This window comes from Lepisosteus platostomus, chromosome 22 (assembly GCF_059453375.1).
Source record: "Lepisosteus platostomus isolate fLepPlt1 chromosome 22, fLepPlt1.hap1, whole genome shotgun sequence".
Lineage (NCBI taxonomy): Eukaryota > Metazoa > Chordata > Actinopteri > Semionotiformes > Lepisosteidae > Lepisosteus > Lepisosteus platostomus.
Genome location: NC_142632.1, coordinates 8,183,781 through 8,196,026, shown reverse-complemented (window position 1 = coordinate 8,196,026; position 12,246 = coordinate 8,183,781). Strand labels below are relative to the sequence as shown.

Below are 12,246 nucleotides of genomic sequence, written 5' to 3'. Positions count from 1 at the left end.
TAACGCTGCTGTCCGCCTACTGCCTGGGACTCACGTGTAGACCAGACAGCACCCCGTCCCCACACACAGGCGCCGCGCTGTGCGAATCAGCCGGGGAGAGGGAGAGCAGTGCCGAGCTGACAGGGCATTTGTTTTCATTTGCTTGTTTAGTTAGCGGGTTGTACGCTGTGCGCGGATATATTGTCATGTTTTATTCGGGTTAATGGAATCTGTTGCGGGAGCTGAGGTGGGAGGGGACGAGGTCTTTCTGTAGAGAGGTCTCCCGCTATCGCTGACAGGGTCCATCATGCCACCACCCACACAGCGACTCACGCAGAGCTGTGTTTGTGTGTGTTAATTGTTTTAACTCGAATGTTATTAGCGCTCGTGAGAGCTGCTGAGAGGAACAGAAAGAAGACTCCATCTCATGCCTTAGTGCCAGGAATAGGGTGAGGACTGGAGGTCCAGCAGTGGAGAATCTCAGTCTCACATGGTTTAAGCTTGACATCATGAGCTTACCTTCATAACATCATGAGCTTCGAAGACCTCAACTAGTTTCATTGTGATCAGACAGGTGGACATGCTTTGTTAAGTATATTGTAACGCGTACGGCCTCCATTGCTTGCAAGAGCTGGCTTACCAGAGCGGTGACGTCACCGCCCTTCCCTGTGAATAGCAGGGACCGCAGCCGCGGGGCTGAAGGGAGATTTCCCTTTGGCTCAAGTGGCTCGGTCCCTGTTGAGTGACGCTGGAGGCCTGGGTTTGAGTCCCTGTGCACCCTGTAGCATTACAGTATATTAAACATCGTTTGGATGAAAAAATATGAGTATTCTTCAGTTTTTAGAGATGACTGACTACGGCTGACATTGAAGATTTACCGGATTAGAGAGGCCCAGACAGACAACCTGACCACGCATGGACGTACAAATCCGTAGACTGGCATGCAATAGAAACGATTTTCTGTGCACATGAACAGGACACATTTAAACGCTACTCTTGACATTTTGACATTAACGATAATGGTATATTTATTCCAGTTTGAATAAATGTTGAAAATGTTGCTTGTGTACCGTAGTAAATGAAGATGAAGGTAAGCAAGGCGTGTACTGATAGATTACTTATTTGTCGAGTTAGGAATCTTGGTACGTTTAGCCAGTTCGATTGCTCCACAATCGATTACCTGGCTTTATTTACTGCGTTCTGAAACGATTAGCGCTGCCTTTCCGTTACTCACATGTGTTTGTTTGGAAAAATGGCGGCGGCTGAAGTGGAGAGCCGAGTTGCGGCGATAAAGAAAACGGCAGGTTGTGACTTTCTCTTTTTAAAGATAGCGTTTCCGTAGAGGAACTCACGGGTGTCAGTAAAGATTATGTGGTTGGTCAATACGGTAACGCTTCTGCGGAACAGCGTGCTGTGGGGCGAGATTAACCGCAGAGGAGTGACAGTTCTGATGTTTTTACATGGGCAATCAGAGAGCAAAACGCCTCATTGACTCGTGTCGACTTAAATCAACGTACCATCGTTTGTGGTAACAGCGGCGGCAGCAGTGATAATATAAGTACTGTTTTAACCATACCCCGTGGTGTTGGGCTGTATTTTGACTGCAGCTCTAGATATTAGAATGGTCTCAGACTATATGAACTCCCATGTCCCGGTTTTTGGAAGGACGCTGTGGCACGTAGTTGTATGTCACAGTCCTTGGCTGTATTCCTAATTTATTTTATTGAAATGAGCAGGACTGGGTCGTCTGGGATTAGTGATAACCAGAGTCCGAGAAATCATTGGTAACTGATTAAGAGGTGTTAGTGGGGCCAGCAGGGGGCCCTCACCCTGTGGTCCATGTGGGTCCTAACGTCCCAGTATAGTGATGTGGACACTCTACTGTAAAATAGCGCCGTCGTTCGGATGAGACGTAAAACCGAGGTCCTGACTCTCTGTGGTCATTAAAAATCCCAGAGTAGGGGTGTAACCCCAGTGTCCTGGCCAAATTTCCCATTGGCCCTTACCAATCATGGCCTCCTAATAATCCCCCTCTATGAATTGGCTGCATTACTCTACTCTCCTCCCCACTGAGAGCTGATGTGGGGTGTGTTCTGGCGCACTATGGCTGCTGTTGCATCATCCAGGTGGGGCTGCACACTGGTGGAGGTGGAGGGGATCCCCATTACCTGTAAAGCACTTTGAGTGGAATGTCCAGAAAAGCGCTATATAAGTGTAAGCAGTTATTATTATTATTATTATTATTATTATTATTATTATTATTATTATTATATGTATAACTAAAGAAATAATTAAGCGTCATTCTATGGAAATGGAAGTAAAGAACCCGAGGCTTGTTAAAGAGAAGTGTATTCATATGTTCCTGTGGATTTGGGTATTAATTATATTTCCATATTCCTGTGGTTTCAGGTATTATTTGTTGGCCCTAATCAAATTCAAATCAAAGCAAATTACAATCTTCTGAATTTAATCAAGTTGTTGCTTGATTGCATAATTGAAAGAATTTGACACGTAGGTGAGCAGGAAAATTGGTGAGTTTAGTCTCCCTAATTATGCTTTCCTGTCATGAGGTGGCCAGCATCACAGCAGGAGCTTCTGGCTAGTCCACAGAACTGCAGGGCAGTCTGAGCTGGTCTGAGTGATACTGAGCACCTGGCTGCCCAGAGAGGGCGGAGAGGACAGGCTTGGTGACCACAGTCTAGACATAAAAACTGGACACAGGCCTGGCTGCCCAGAGAGGACAGGCTCAGTGTCCACAGTCTGGACATACAAACTGGACACAGGCCTGGCAGCCCAGAGAGGACAGGCTCAGTGACCACAGCCTTGACATAGAAAACAGATACGGACAGACCTGCACTTCCAGAATTCCCACACATGCCAGAATCAGAACAGCTTCTGATCCTACAGAGAGAGGAACCTCAGTAGAGCTGCAGCCCAATAATAAGAATAATAATAATCATAGTTATTTTTATATAGTGCCTTTAAAAGTGGATTCTCAAAGTACTTTAAAAGATCTCAGCCAGAGGAACAGAGAATGATAATGTTTTATTTTGTAAATTTTCTGTTTAATTAATCAGTGTTGCCAATAAAGCTCTTTAAATTTGAAATTGTGAGACAATTCTGTCCTGCGTCTGCCTTAGCTCGAGGACCCAGAAGGGTGGCTAACCAGATCCCCGATGAGATCCTGAAGGACCCCGAGCTGCAGGAGGCTGTCCGTGCTCTGCCAGAGAACTACAATTTTGAGATCCATAAAACTGTGTGGAGAGTGAAGCAGGTCAAAGCCAAAAGAGGTCAGTCACACCCTTCCTGATCACAGTCACCTGCACTCTTTTATCATTAGCTCAGTGTGCGTTATGGAGATTATGGGTGATTACCACATGTATATGCCATTTTCCTGCAGAGAAATTCAATAGAATGAAATGCTCTGGGTCGCCTGGCTCACAATATAATAGACTATTGCTTTTCTTTATTGAATGGGGATCTTTGTGTTTTTGCTCATTATTCAGTTTTTTAAAGCCCAGATAGAAGATATTTTTCTGGAACTTATATGTAATTAGTTAAAATGAAAAGTCATCAGAAAACAATCACCTTATGCTCTTGGTAAAAGTCACTTTGAGACAGTGGAAGATTGCTTTGTGATATAAAAGATATGTCATATCAGTGTTGGATTACTAGGCTGCTGTGTGTTCAGTCACTCAAAGTGAGGATGCTGGTCTGCTGTGTGTTCATTGGTTTCTGGGCTGCTATTTATTCAACGGCTCAGGACAGGGGCTCAGGGCTAGAGTTTGTTCTTGAGTCTTGAGTATGTTCAGTGACTCAGGGTTGTTGTGTGCAGCAGTAGCTCAGATCTGGCTCCGGGCTGCTGTGTGTTCAGCAGCTCAGGGCTGGGGCTCTGAGCTGCTGTGTGTTCAGCGGCTCAGGGCTGGGGCTCCGGGCTGCTGTGTGTTCAGCGGCTCGGGGCTGCTGTGTGTTCAGCGGCTCGGGGCTTTGATTCTGGGCTGCTGTGTGTTCAGTGGCTCGGGGCTGCTGTGTGTTCAGGGGCTCTGGGCTGCTGTGTGTTCAGTAGCTCAGGGCTTTGGCTCTGGGCTGCTGTGTGTTCAGTAGCTCAGGGCTGGGGCTCTGGGCTGCTGTGTGTTCAGTAGCTCGGGGCTGTGGCTCTGGCTGCTGTGTGTTCAGGGGCTCTGGGCTGCTGTGTGTTCAGTAGCTCAGGGCTTTGGCTCTGGGCTGCTGTGTGTTCAGTAGCTCAGGGCTGGGGCTCTGGGCTGCTGTGTGTTCAGTAGCTCGGGGCTGTGGCTCTGGCTGCTGTGTGTTCAGGGGCTCTGGGCTGCTGTGTGTTCAGTAGCTCAGGGCTTTGGCTCTGGGCTGCTGTGTGTTCAGTAGCTCAGGGCTGGGGCTCTGGGCTGCTGTGTGTTCAGTAGCTCAGGGCTTTGGCTCTGGGCTGCTGTGTGTTCAGTAGCTCAGGGCTGGGGCTCTGCGCTGCTGTGTGTTCAGGGGCTCTGCGCTGCTGTGTGTTCAGGGGCTCTGGGCAGCTGTGTGTTCAGTGGCTCGGGCCTGCTGTGCTGCACTCACACCCTCTGTTGTGTGTCACTCTGACGCACGCTGTTATCATGGAATCGGAAGAGGGTGCTGCCGGAGATGGCACCTGTCTCCTCACTTTACTCCATGCTGCTAGGTGTGAATGAAGACAGTGCACGAGACATCGAGACCCTTCTAATTGAATCTGCTAAAAATAAAGCAGAGAGCGGGGGAGGCTGATGAGAGAAAGGTGTGCGAATGGCTTCTTTGGAGATCCCCCCCTGAACTGCTCCTCATACGCTGATATATCCCTGCGACTGGCCTGAAGCTCTTGAGCTGGGGCCTGGCAGTGGCCGTGCTCCTCTGGAGCACCACTGACTCAGTCTGCTGTCTCGTTCGAGTTCGTGGCAATGCGGTGTCCCACGAGGACCACCGACAGTGCTACACCCCCCCCCATCCACGACGCAGTAGATCTGGGAGGGATTCAAGTGGATCGGGGCCTGTCTTAGATCCAGACATTGATCCTCCTGCCTGTTGCAGAATACAAACCCATTTCTCTTGGGCAGATGTCTAGCAGACAAAGAGCCGCCTTCAGGTAAACTGCGCCTGTGGCCCAGCCTGGGACCTGAGACCAGTGTTGTGCAGTCCTGGACTGAGGCCAGCCTGACCAACACCTCTGAGCGCTCCAGTGGTCTGCGCTGCAAGAATGGCTTCATTACAGCTCCAGGCTGAGGCCGTCAGGAGCTCCCTCTCGGCTTTGTCTGCCTGCGACTGCAGACTTAAATCAAGGCCCAAGCCAGTGTCCGTGGCTGGCAGCCCTGCCTGTCTGAAAGCCACATGCAGCTTAAGAGGTTGGAGGGCGTCTTATCTTGCACCCTGGACCGTGTCCAGCGCTGGTGCCCGTTCCCCCTGCGCGGGGAGCAGCCACAGCCGGACGCAGGGGCGCTGGTGGGTTTTAGGGAGCGTGGCCTGCTTCACAGGGAAGTCACTCGTTTCCTTCTAGGGGATCAGACTCGCTGCTCGGTGTTTAGGACCAGGAGTGGTGCTCTCTCCTTTCTCCTGGTCTCTCTTGAGAAGGTGGCCTTCGCAGTCGGCTCCTTTCTTTGCTCCGCAGCCCAGAGGGGATTATATCCGGGCATCTGTTTTTTCCTCCCCTCCCTGTGGAAAAAGCAGGGAAAACCGAAGAGGAGAATTTCCATTGGAACCCATGGCATCCCTCTCTGCGTTTCCCCAGGGGACGGTAAAGGCAGACGCGCTCGTCTCCGGAGAGCGCGTTTGCTTTTAAAAGAACACGCAAAGCCCGCCCGCCCATCCGCCCCCCATCCTGAGCTGCGGAACCAGTCCCCACACGCCAGAGGACAGAGATGAAGCATTTCCGGTTCCATTTTATGATCCATCCCCAATTTAGACTTCTTGGAGGGATTTGGCGAGGACGTTGTAGAGGTCACTGCGGTGGTGGCCAAGAGTGCCCCGGCCCAGTAACGGGCATACGAAATTGTGCTCGAAAGAGAAATTTCGTGATTAAAAATGATTGGGCGGGAGAGTTTTGTACTTGATTGCAGTGGTGGGGCTCTGAACGGGTAGAAGGGTTTCTCAGCAGGCATCTGGAATATATCAACCCCCTCCTCCAGTTTGCATTCCACGTTAATGTGGCTCTCAGTCTGCGCTTGTGCTGTTAGTCACCACAGCCTGTCTAAGGTAGTGATGATAAGACTGGTTCCACATCCATTATGTGTTGCAGCAATGGCCTTTTAATGGCACTGATGAGCCATTGTAGCTGTTAATGGCGTTTGCAGAGCAGTAAAAGAAATGCACAGTCCTGTGCACCTGAATTATCTTGCAGCTGTGCTGCGCGGTGGGGCTCTGGATTGATCCAGGTCTCCGCGCACTGCCCAGTCATGAAAGCCGGGCTCCCGTTGGACTGCTCCTCCTCCTCCTCCCCGCTCCAGACAGTCGCGTGAGCATCACCCAGCCCCGCTGGGGATCGGTGTCGGCTTTCGCCCCCCGGGCGCCCTGGGCTTGTCGCGCTCGCCGGAGGAGAGGTGTGTGGATGTGCCCCGTCGTCTCGGCATCAAGCATCAGCGGTTCTGGAGCCTCGGGAGGAGAGATTCTGTTGCAAGCGCGCGGGGTCCGGCCTCAGCGCACGCGGGCACCGAGGTGCCCCCCCACCCCCCCCCCCCCCGGAGCGCACGTGGGCTCGGCAGAGCGGCGCCGATGGTTGCTGTGCCTGCCGGAGTGAGGGGAGCGAGCACAGTAACCTTTCGCTCTTAATAAACTCGCCCTTTGAAGTTAATGAGCACTTTTGCCTGTCTGTGTCTGTCTCGGTGAGGTGAAGGCGAGTGTTTAACCTTTCATCAGAGATGCCTGGAACTGCAGGCTTTCCACCCCCACCTCCGCACTCTCATCCTGCTCCTTTTCTCACTGCCCTCCCTGTCTCACCCCCACCCCACTTCCCTCTTTTTTTATCAGAACACCAGGAGAACATAGGAAAGGTCACAAAGGAGACAGGAAAGCTCAGCCCATCCCGATTATATTTGTTTGAATGATAGCCCGGTATCGATCTGATTGCTTCCGCCCTTTCCTTCGGAGTTCCAGTCAGCCGCCACTCTCTGTGTAAACACGTGCTTCCTCCCGGTTTCCACGTCTGCCCTCAGCTCCCTGTTTCATTCCTGAGCGAAGGTTTCATTGCCCAACCCTCAGGCTGAAACCTCTCCAGGTTCGGAATACTCGTCCAGGTCCTCCTCGGGAGATTCAGGTCCTTTCTCCCGTCTGTGACACTCATGTTAGAGATGGTGTATTTCTGCCAGGAATGCTGGCAGAAGCCTCTCCGTTTGTTTTTTTTTATTCACAGGATTTCAAGTCCCTTTTGTTTGAGTCATCTTGTACAACAGGACATAAAATCAAGGATTTTTCATTTCCTGTTCCTTTTTTTTTTTAAGATCGGTCTTCAATTGCGATGCTTTTGAAGGACTCGGAATAGATCTTTTATTGGTGGGTTTATTTGCTGGGGCATACTGTCAAGGATTTTCAGCATCGTTTGGGCATCCTCCGATTTCACTGCTGAAGCCTTGTGAGTTTGTGTGTGTGTGTGTGTGTGTGTGTGTGTGGAGCTCCACATGGAGAGGAAGAGGGAGGGCAGTTGTTGTCAATGGGAATGTTCCTCAATGGCTTTGTTTGCTTGGGTTCAGGGTACTGCTCTTGTAGCAGCAAAGCCATTATTCACTCTGAATTATTTTAAGGCTTTTAATTCGATTTTTAAAATGTTTTTCACTGTAAGAAGAAGGGATGTTTTATCAAGTGGGGGTGGTTTAAAATGGATGTTTTAACAAGTTTGCACAACTGGAGAAATAGCATTTATAGGTTTGTACTTGGCAAAAAAAAATAAACATTAAGACAAACAACATGTTGTCATTTCTGCTCTGTTAATGGAAAAATATTGATTGATGCGGGGAGGTGTGGTGGACAGCTACCCACCTCACTCAGGCTTTGCCTGGGGGGGTCAGAGGCCTGCTCACCCCTCCAGAACAGAAACCGGCACCCAGTTTAAAGCACGAGCATGGCGGGAGCATGAGGGCCTCTGGCCTGATATTGCAGCTGTGGTGCCGATTCCGTTTCTGGGGTCTGTGTAAGCCCGGCTGTTCCAGGTTTTTTACGGAAATAGAGGATTAAAAATGTCAGGAGAGACATTGAGCCCCTCATGTAGTGTCCTGCTCCAATATAAATACGGGTCATTAATCCTGTGAAACCCCCGCAGTGCTGTGTTTACGGACGTACGCACGCAGATGGGTCACACACAAGTGCAGGACGTTTTGACCCCCTGGCCTGTTTAGTAGGGAGCAGCTCGTTGCTCTCATCCAGCCATTGCTGGACTCCTGCAACTCTTGGTGTAAAGTGCCTCCTGGTCTCAGTTTTAAATGCACTTCCTCTTTTCCAGTTGTGCCCCCCGGCAGCCCCTCAGCCCACTTACCATGGGTGGCTCTGACTGCTGTGCTCTCAAGATCAGGTTGTTGCCCTAAGAGGGGATAAACTCACAGACACAGTGTTTCAGGGCTCTTGTCTCAGACTCCTGGCTCGTGAGTAAATTTGAACAGACAGATGGGTTAAAACAGCATCGCGGGTATATATGTCTGCATTTCTGCCTTATGAGTGAAACCAGTATCAGAGTCTGCAAAACCTGGTCAAACCTGAAATGGATTCAAGCGCTATGCAGGGGGAGTCATCAGTAAGAGGAAAGGACAGGACCCAGTGCGACTGCACCTCCGACACGGGGAACTAAGCTGCAGAGCAGGGTCGAGATGAGAGGTGTTGGCTCACAGGTATGTTTCCCCCATAACCATTTGTCGAGCGTGCAGGTCTGTTGTGATCATTGCCCTCGACTGACAATTTCCATGAAGTGTGCTGGAGCTGAGAGCAGGGCCTGTGAGGATGCTCGGGTGGAGCAGAGCGAGATCGGGGAGGCGGGTGAGAGCTGGTGACTCAGTGTCACACAGGCACAGAGAGAGCTGCAGAGGCACAGCGACAGTGCTGAACTCCTCCTACAGCCACAGCTGTGGTAGCACGTCCCTGTTGTGTAGTAGGGGACCCATCAAACTGCTGTGCGATAGGAGTCCAATCTGTTTCACCCTTTTATGAACTGAGGTTCTTGCATAAATTGCACCGATGAAGCCGAAGAGCAAATGTATTTAGTAATTATCTCTGCTTGATCCTTGTGCATATTCACTGACTGTGTTGTTACTATGTAATAAGCTTGACTAATACTTAGTGTTGGCTGATAGACCAGAACCAGTAGTTGGTAAAACCTGTGATAGACCTACAGTGCAGTCTGGACAGTGACACAATTTTTGATGTTTTGACTCTGTACTCCATCACATTAGATGTGAAATGAAACAGTTGCTAAGAGGTTAAAGTGTAGAATTAAAGCTTTAGTTCTAGGGTAATTATGTCTATATTGGATGAACCATATAGGAATCATAGCCCTTTTTATACACAGTCCCGAAAACAGCAAAAATTGTGTCACTGTCCAAATAATACTGTTGGTGGGAGTCTCAGTCTCGTTCCCTGGTACCATCCTGCTAATCCAGTCGTGCACTATCACATGGCCTTCAGGAGCTAACACATGGCCTTCGATAATGTTAAACAGAAACCATTAATCTTCAGTAGTGGGGAGGTTGTGCAGAGCAGTGCTTAGGGACTTATAACTGGAAGGTTGTGGATTGTCCCAGGTGAGTCTTTGCTGTTGTACCTTAGAGCAAGGCACTTCACTCAAGTTGACTACCTATCTGGATAGTCTTAAGTGCTAATCCTGTGGGCTGTTGCCAGTGTGAATGTGCTATGAAGTAGACGCCGTTCTGCACAGCAGATCCTTTGTCCTCTCCTGTGCTGTTGGCTTTGGTGTTGTATTGGTAAGCCTGCATGTTGTGAGTCTTCTGCCTTACCCAGCGGGTAGGCATTAGCCCATAATCAGTGCATACGCTATACTGCAGTATAGCTATATAGTGGCTGATGAACTCTGCGTTTGCTGGCGGGTCTTGTAATCTGCTGTGCTCAGTAGCTCCTGCGCTGTATAATCGGCTCGTACAACGTGCAGTATCCAAAGGGCGTTTTAACTGCGCTGTAGTCAGATCTTCATTCTGGCAGATCGTTCTAGCTTGTCGTTGTGTTGTGCAAACGCCAATGTGTGCTTATTTAGCTAGATCTACCGGGCACAGTGTATCCCACCCGCTACCTGTCAATACTGGCCTGCCCTATGAAAATGAGCATCCCTCTCCCCTCCACGTCCCCGTGGCCCTATCCACATTCCCTCACACCCCTTCCTCTCGTTCCAGTTGCTCTCCAGATGCCAGAGGGCCTGCAGATGTTCGCCTGCACTATTGCTGACATCATCGAGAGGTAGGACCCGCTCGGAGTTAACCCTTTACTGGTTTGGGGGGGGAGGGGGTGGCTGGGACTGTTGGGAGTGGATTGGGGGTTCCTGGTTAGGAGCCAGACCGCTTCAGCAGGAGAGCGGGGCTTTGCCCTTACCCTCCCCAGTATGACCAGGACGGATCTACCACGTGACATGGGGCCCATCTGACTTCTGGGATGGTCTCCCCAGCTTGTGTTACACTGCAGGTGCCGTGCACAAAGTCCGCACGTTCTGACAGCTGCCACCCCTCTTGGGTTTCAGCAGAATTTGCTGTTAGTACAATTCTCGAGTCCACGCGGCTCGTCTTTGCTGCATAATGGTCTCGTACAAGGTTGCCCCCTTAGAAAACAAAAGAGAGGAAAAAATCAATTGAAATGTTGTTGTTTTTTTTGCACGTGTCCACTGCTATTTAAAACCTGTCATCTTCAACCGTGTGCTGCAGCTCATGCATGAAAGGGATCATTTCCACCGTCTAGCCATCATTCCCTGCTTATTCCAATTAATGAGGTGGGAGCGGTGATGTCAGGTTTGGAAAGGGGGGGGACCCAGACTCGGGGTTCTGTATGAAGAAATCCTTTCTCCTGGCGACAGGTGGAAGAGGGGGGGTGGCTTTCATTTCAGTCAAAAAGCCTTGATGTACAAGCCAAGCACTCCCCCCAGATCAGCACTGCCCCAGCCCCCAGCGGGGAGCCCCCACACCCCGAGTTCTCCCCGTCCGTGGGGCAGGAGCTGGGCACCCAGGGGCGAGTGAGCAGGGTGGTAAGGTAAGATCAGATCAGATCACCTTCTTGGCCCTGTACAATTTCTCGCATTAGGAATTTGCCTTTTCGCAGACCCCAGCTTGCTCTCCATGAGACACACAGACAGGGAGAGAAGCTGGGGGTCAGAGCGCAGGGTCAGCCATTTATACGGAGCAGCTGGGGTTAATGGCCTTGTTCAGGGGCCCAACGGAGTAGGATTCCTCTGCCGGCTGCGGGATTCGAACCGGCAACCTTCCAGCCACAGGTGCAGATCCTGAGCCACAGAGCCACCGCTCCGCCCCCTGGTGGCAGGAGAAGGACGAGGCCGCGCGTCTCCAGGGACAGATCGACCCCTGGCGCCTGCGCAGGCCGCTGTAGTCAGCTGCTCTTGATTGTTAATGCGCGCTCCCTGTGCCGGGGAGGTGCACACACACACCGCCTGCTCACGTGGAAGGACACTCATCTGCCTGCTTCAGCTGCAAGGCCCAGTCAGTGCCTGACTCAATTTCAAGTGTTGGGGGGAAAAAAAACCCATTTCATAATATTCCTGTTTCCAGTAAGAAACACAGGAGCAGTGTATTGTATAACACCGTGAAGATCTCATAATTATTGCAATTACAACACGTCATGCCTTTACTCGAAGCACAGACGATCTCGCGCCTGTAAACAGTCATTTATGTTTCCAACACTTCGTGGTTAACAATACGACCTTGTGATTCTGATGTAATGTGTAGACTGCAGATAGCTACAAATTCAGTTCTCGAGAACAGAAAGACGGGAGAGGAAAGTCATCTGGCTGCTGGAAGAGGTGGCTGTGGGGAACAGGAATTGTAACTTCTGTCCTCCAGCTGTAAAGAGAGCTCTGCCAGGGGAAACAGGCGAGAAAAAGGTTTTCTTCCTCTCATGCTGCTGTATGGTGCCTTAAAACGTCAGCTGAAATGAAGCCTGGACTCTGATTCTTTCTTCTCCTGCAGAGGGGTACTCCTCGCCCATCTGTCATTATTAATAATAATAATTATTATAATAATTCCTTACATTTATGTTGGTACACTTGTATCGATACATGCTTTTCTGGACACTCCACTCAAAGCGCTTTACAGGTAATGG

At 50.3% G+C, this 12,246-nt stretch overlaps 1 protein-coding gene across 5 annotated transcripts in view; it reads left to right on the top strand.

The window, feature by feature from the left end:
- Nucleotides 1-12,246, top strand: part of dph1 (diphthamide biosynthesis 1) — a 70,672-nt gene extending 58,426 nt beyond the window's left edge. The window contains exons 1-3 of one of the 5 annotated variants that reach the window (XM_088616097.1): nucleotides 1,164-1,283; nucleotides 3,120-3,269; nucleotides 10,320-10,440. In XM_088616097.1, the coding sequence (XP_088472223.1) occupies nucleotides 1,214-1,283; nucleotides 3,120-3,269; nucleotides 10,320-10,387 (288 nt within the window). In that variant the 5' untranslated portion in view covers nucleotides 1,164-1,213 and the 3' untranslated portion in view covers nucleotides 10,388-10,440. Of the gene's footprint in view, nucleotides 1-1,163; nucleotides 1,284-1,956; nucleotides 2,194-3,119; nucleotides 3,270-10,319 lie in introns of those variants that run through there. The other 4 variants (XR_015929065.1, XM_088616098.1, XR_015929064.1 and 1 more) reach the window with 4 other exon arrangements.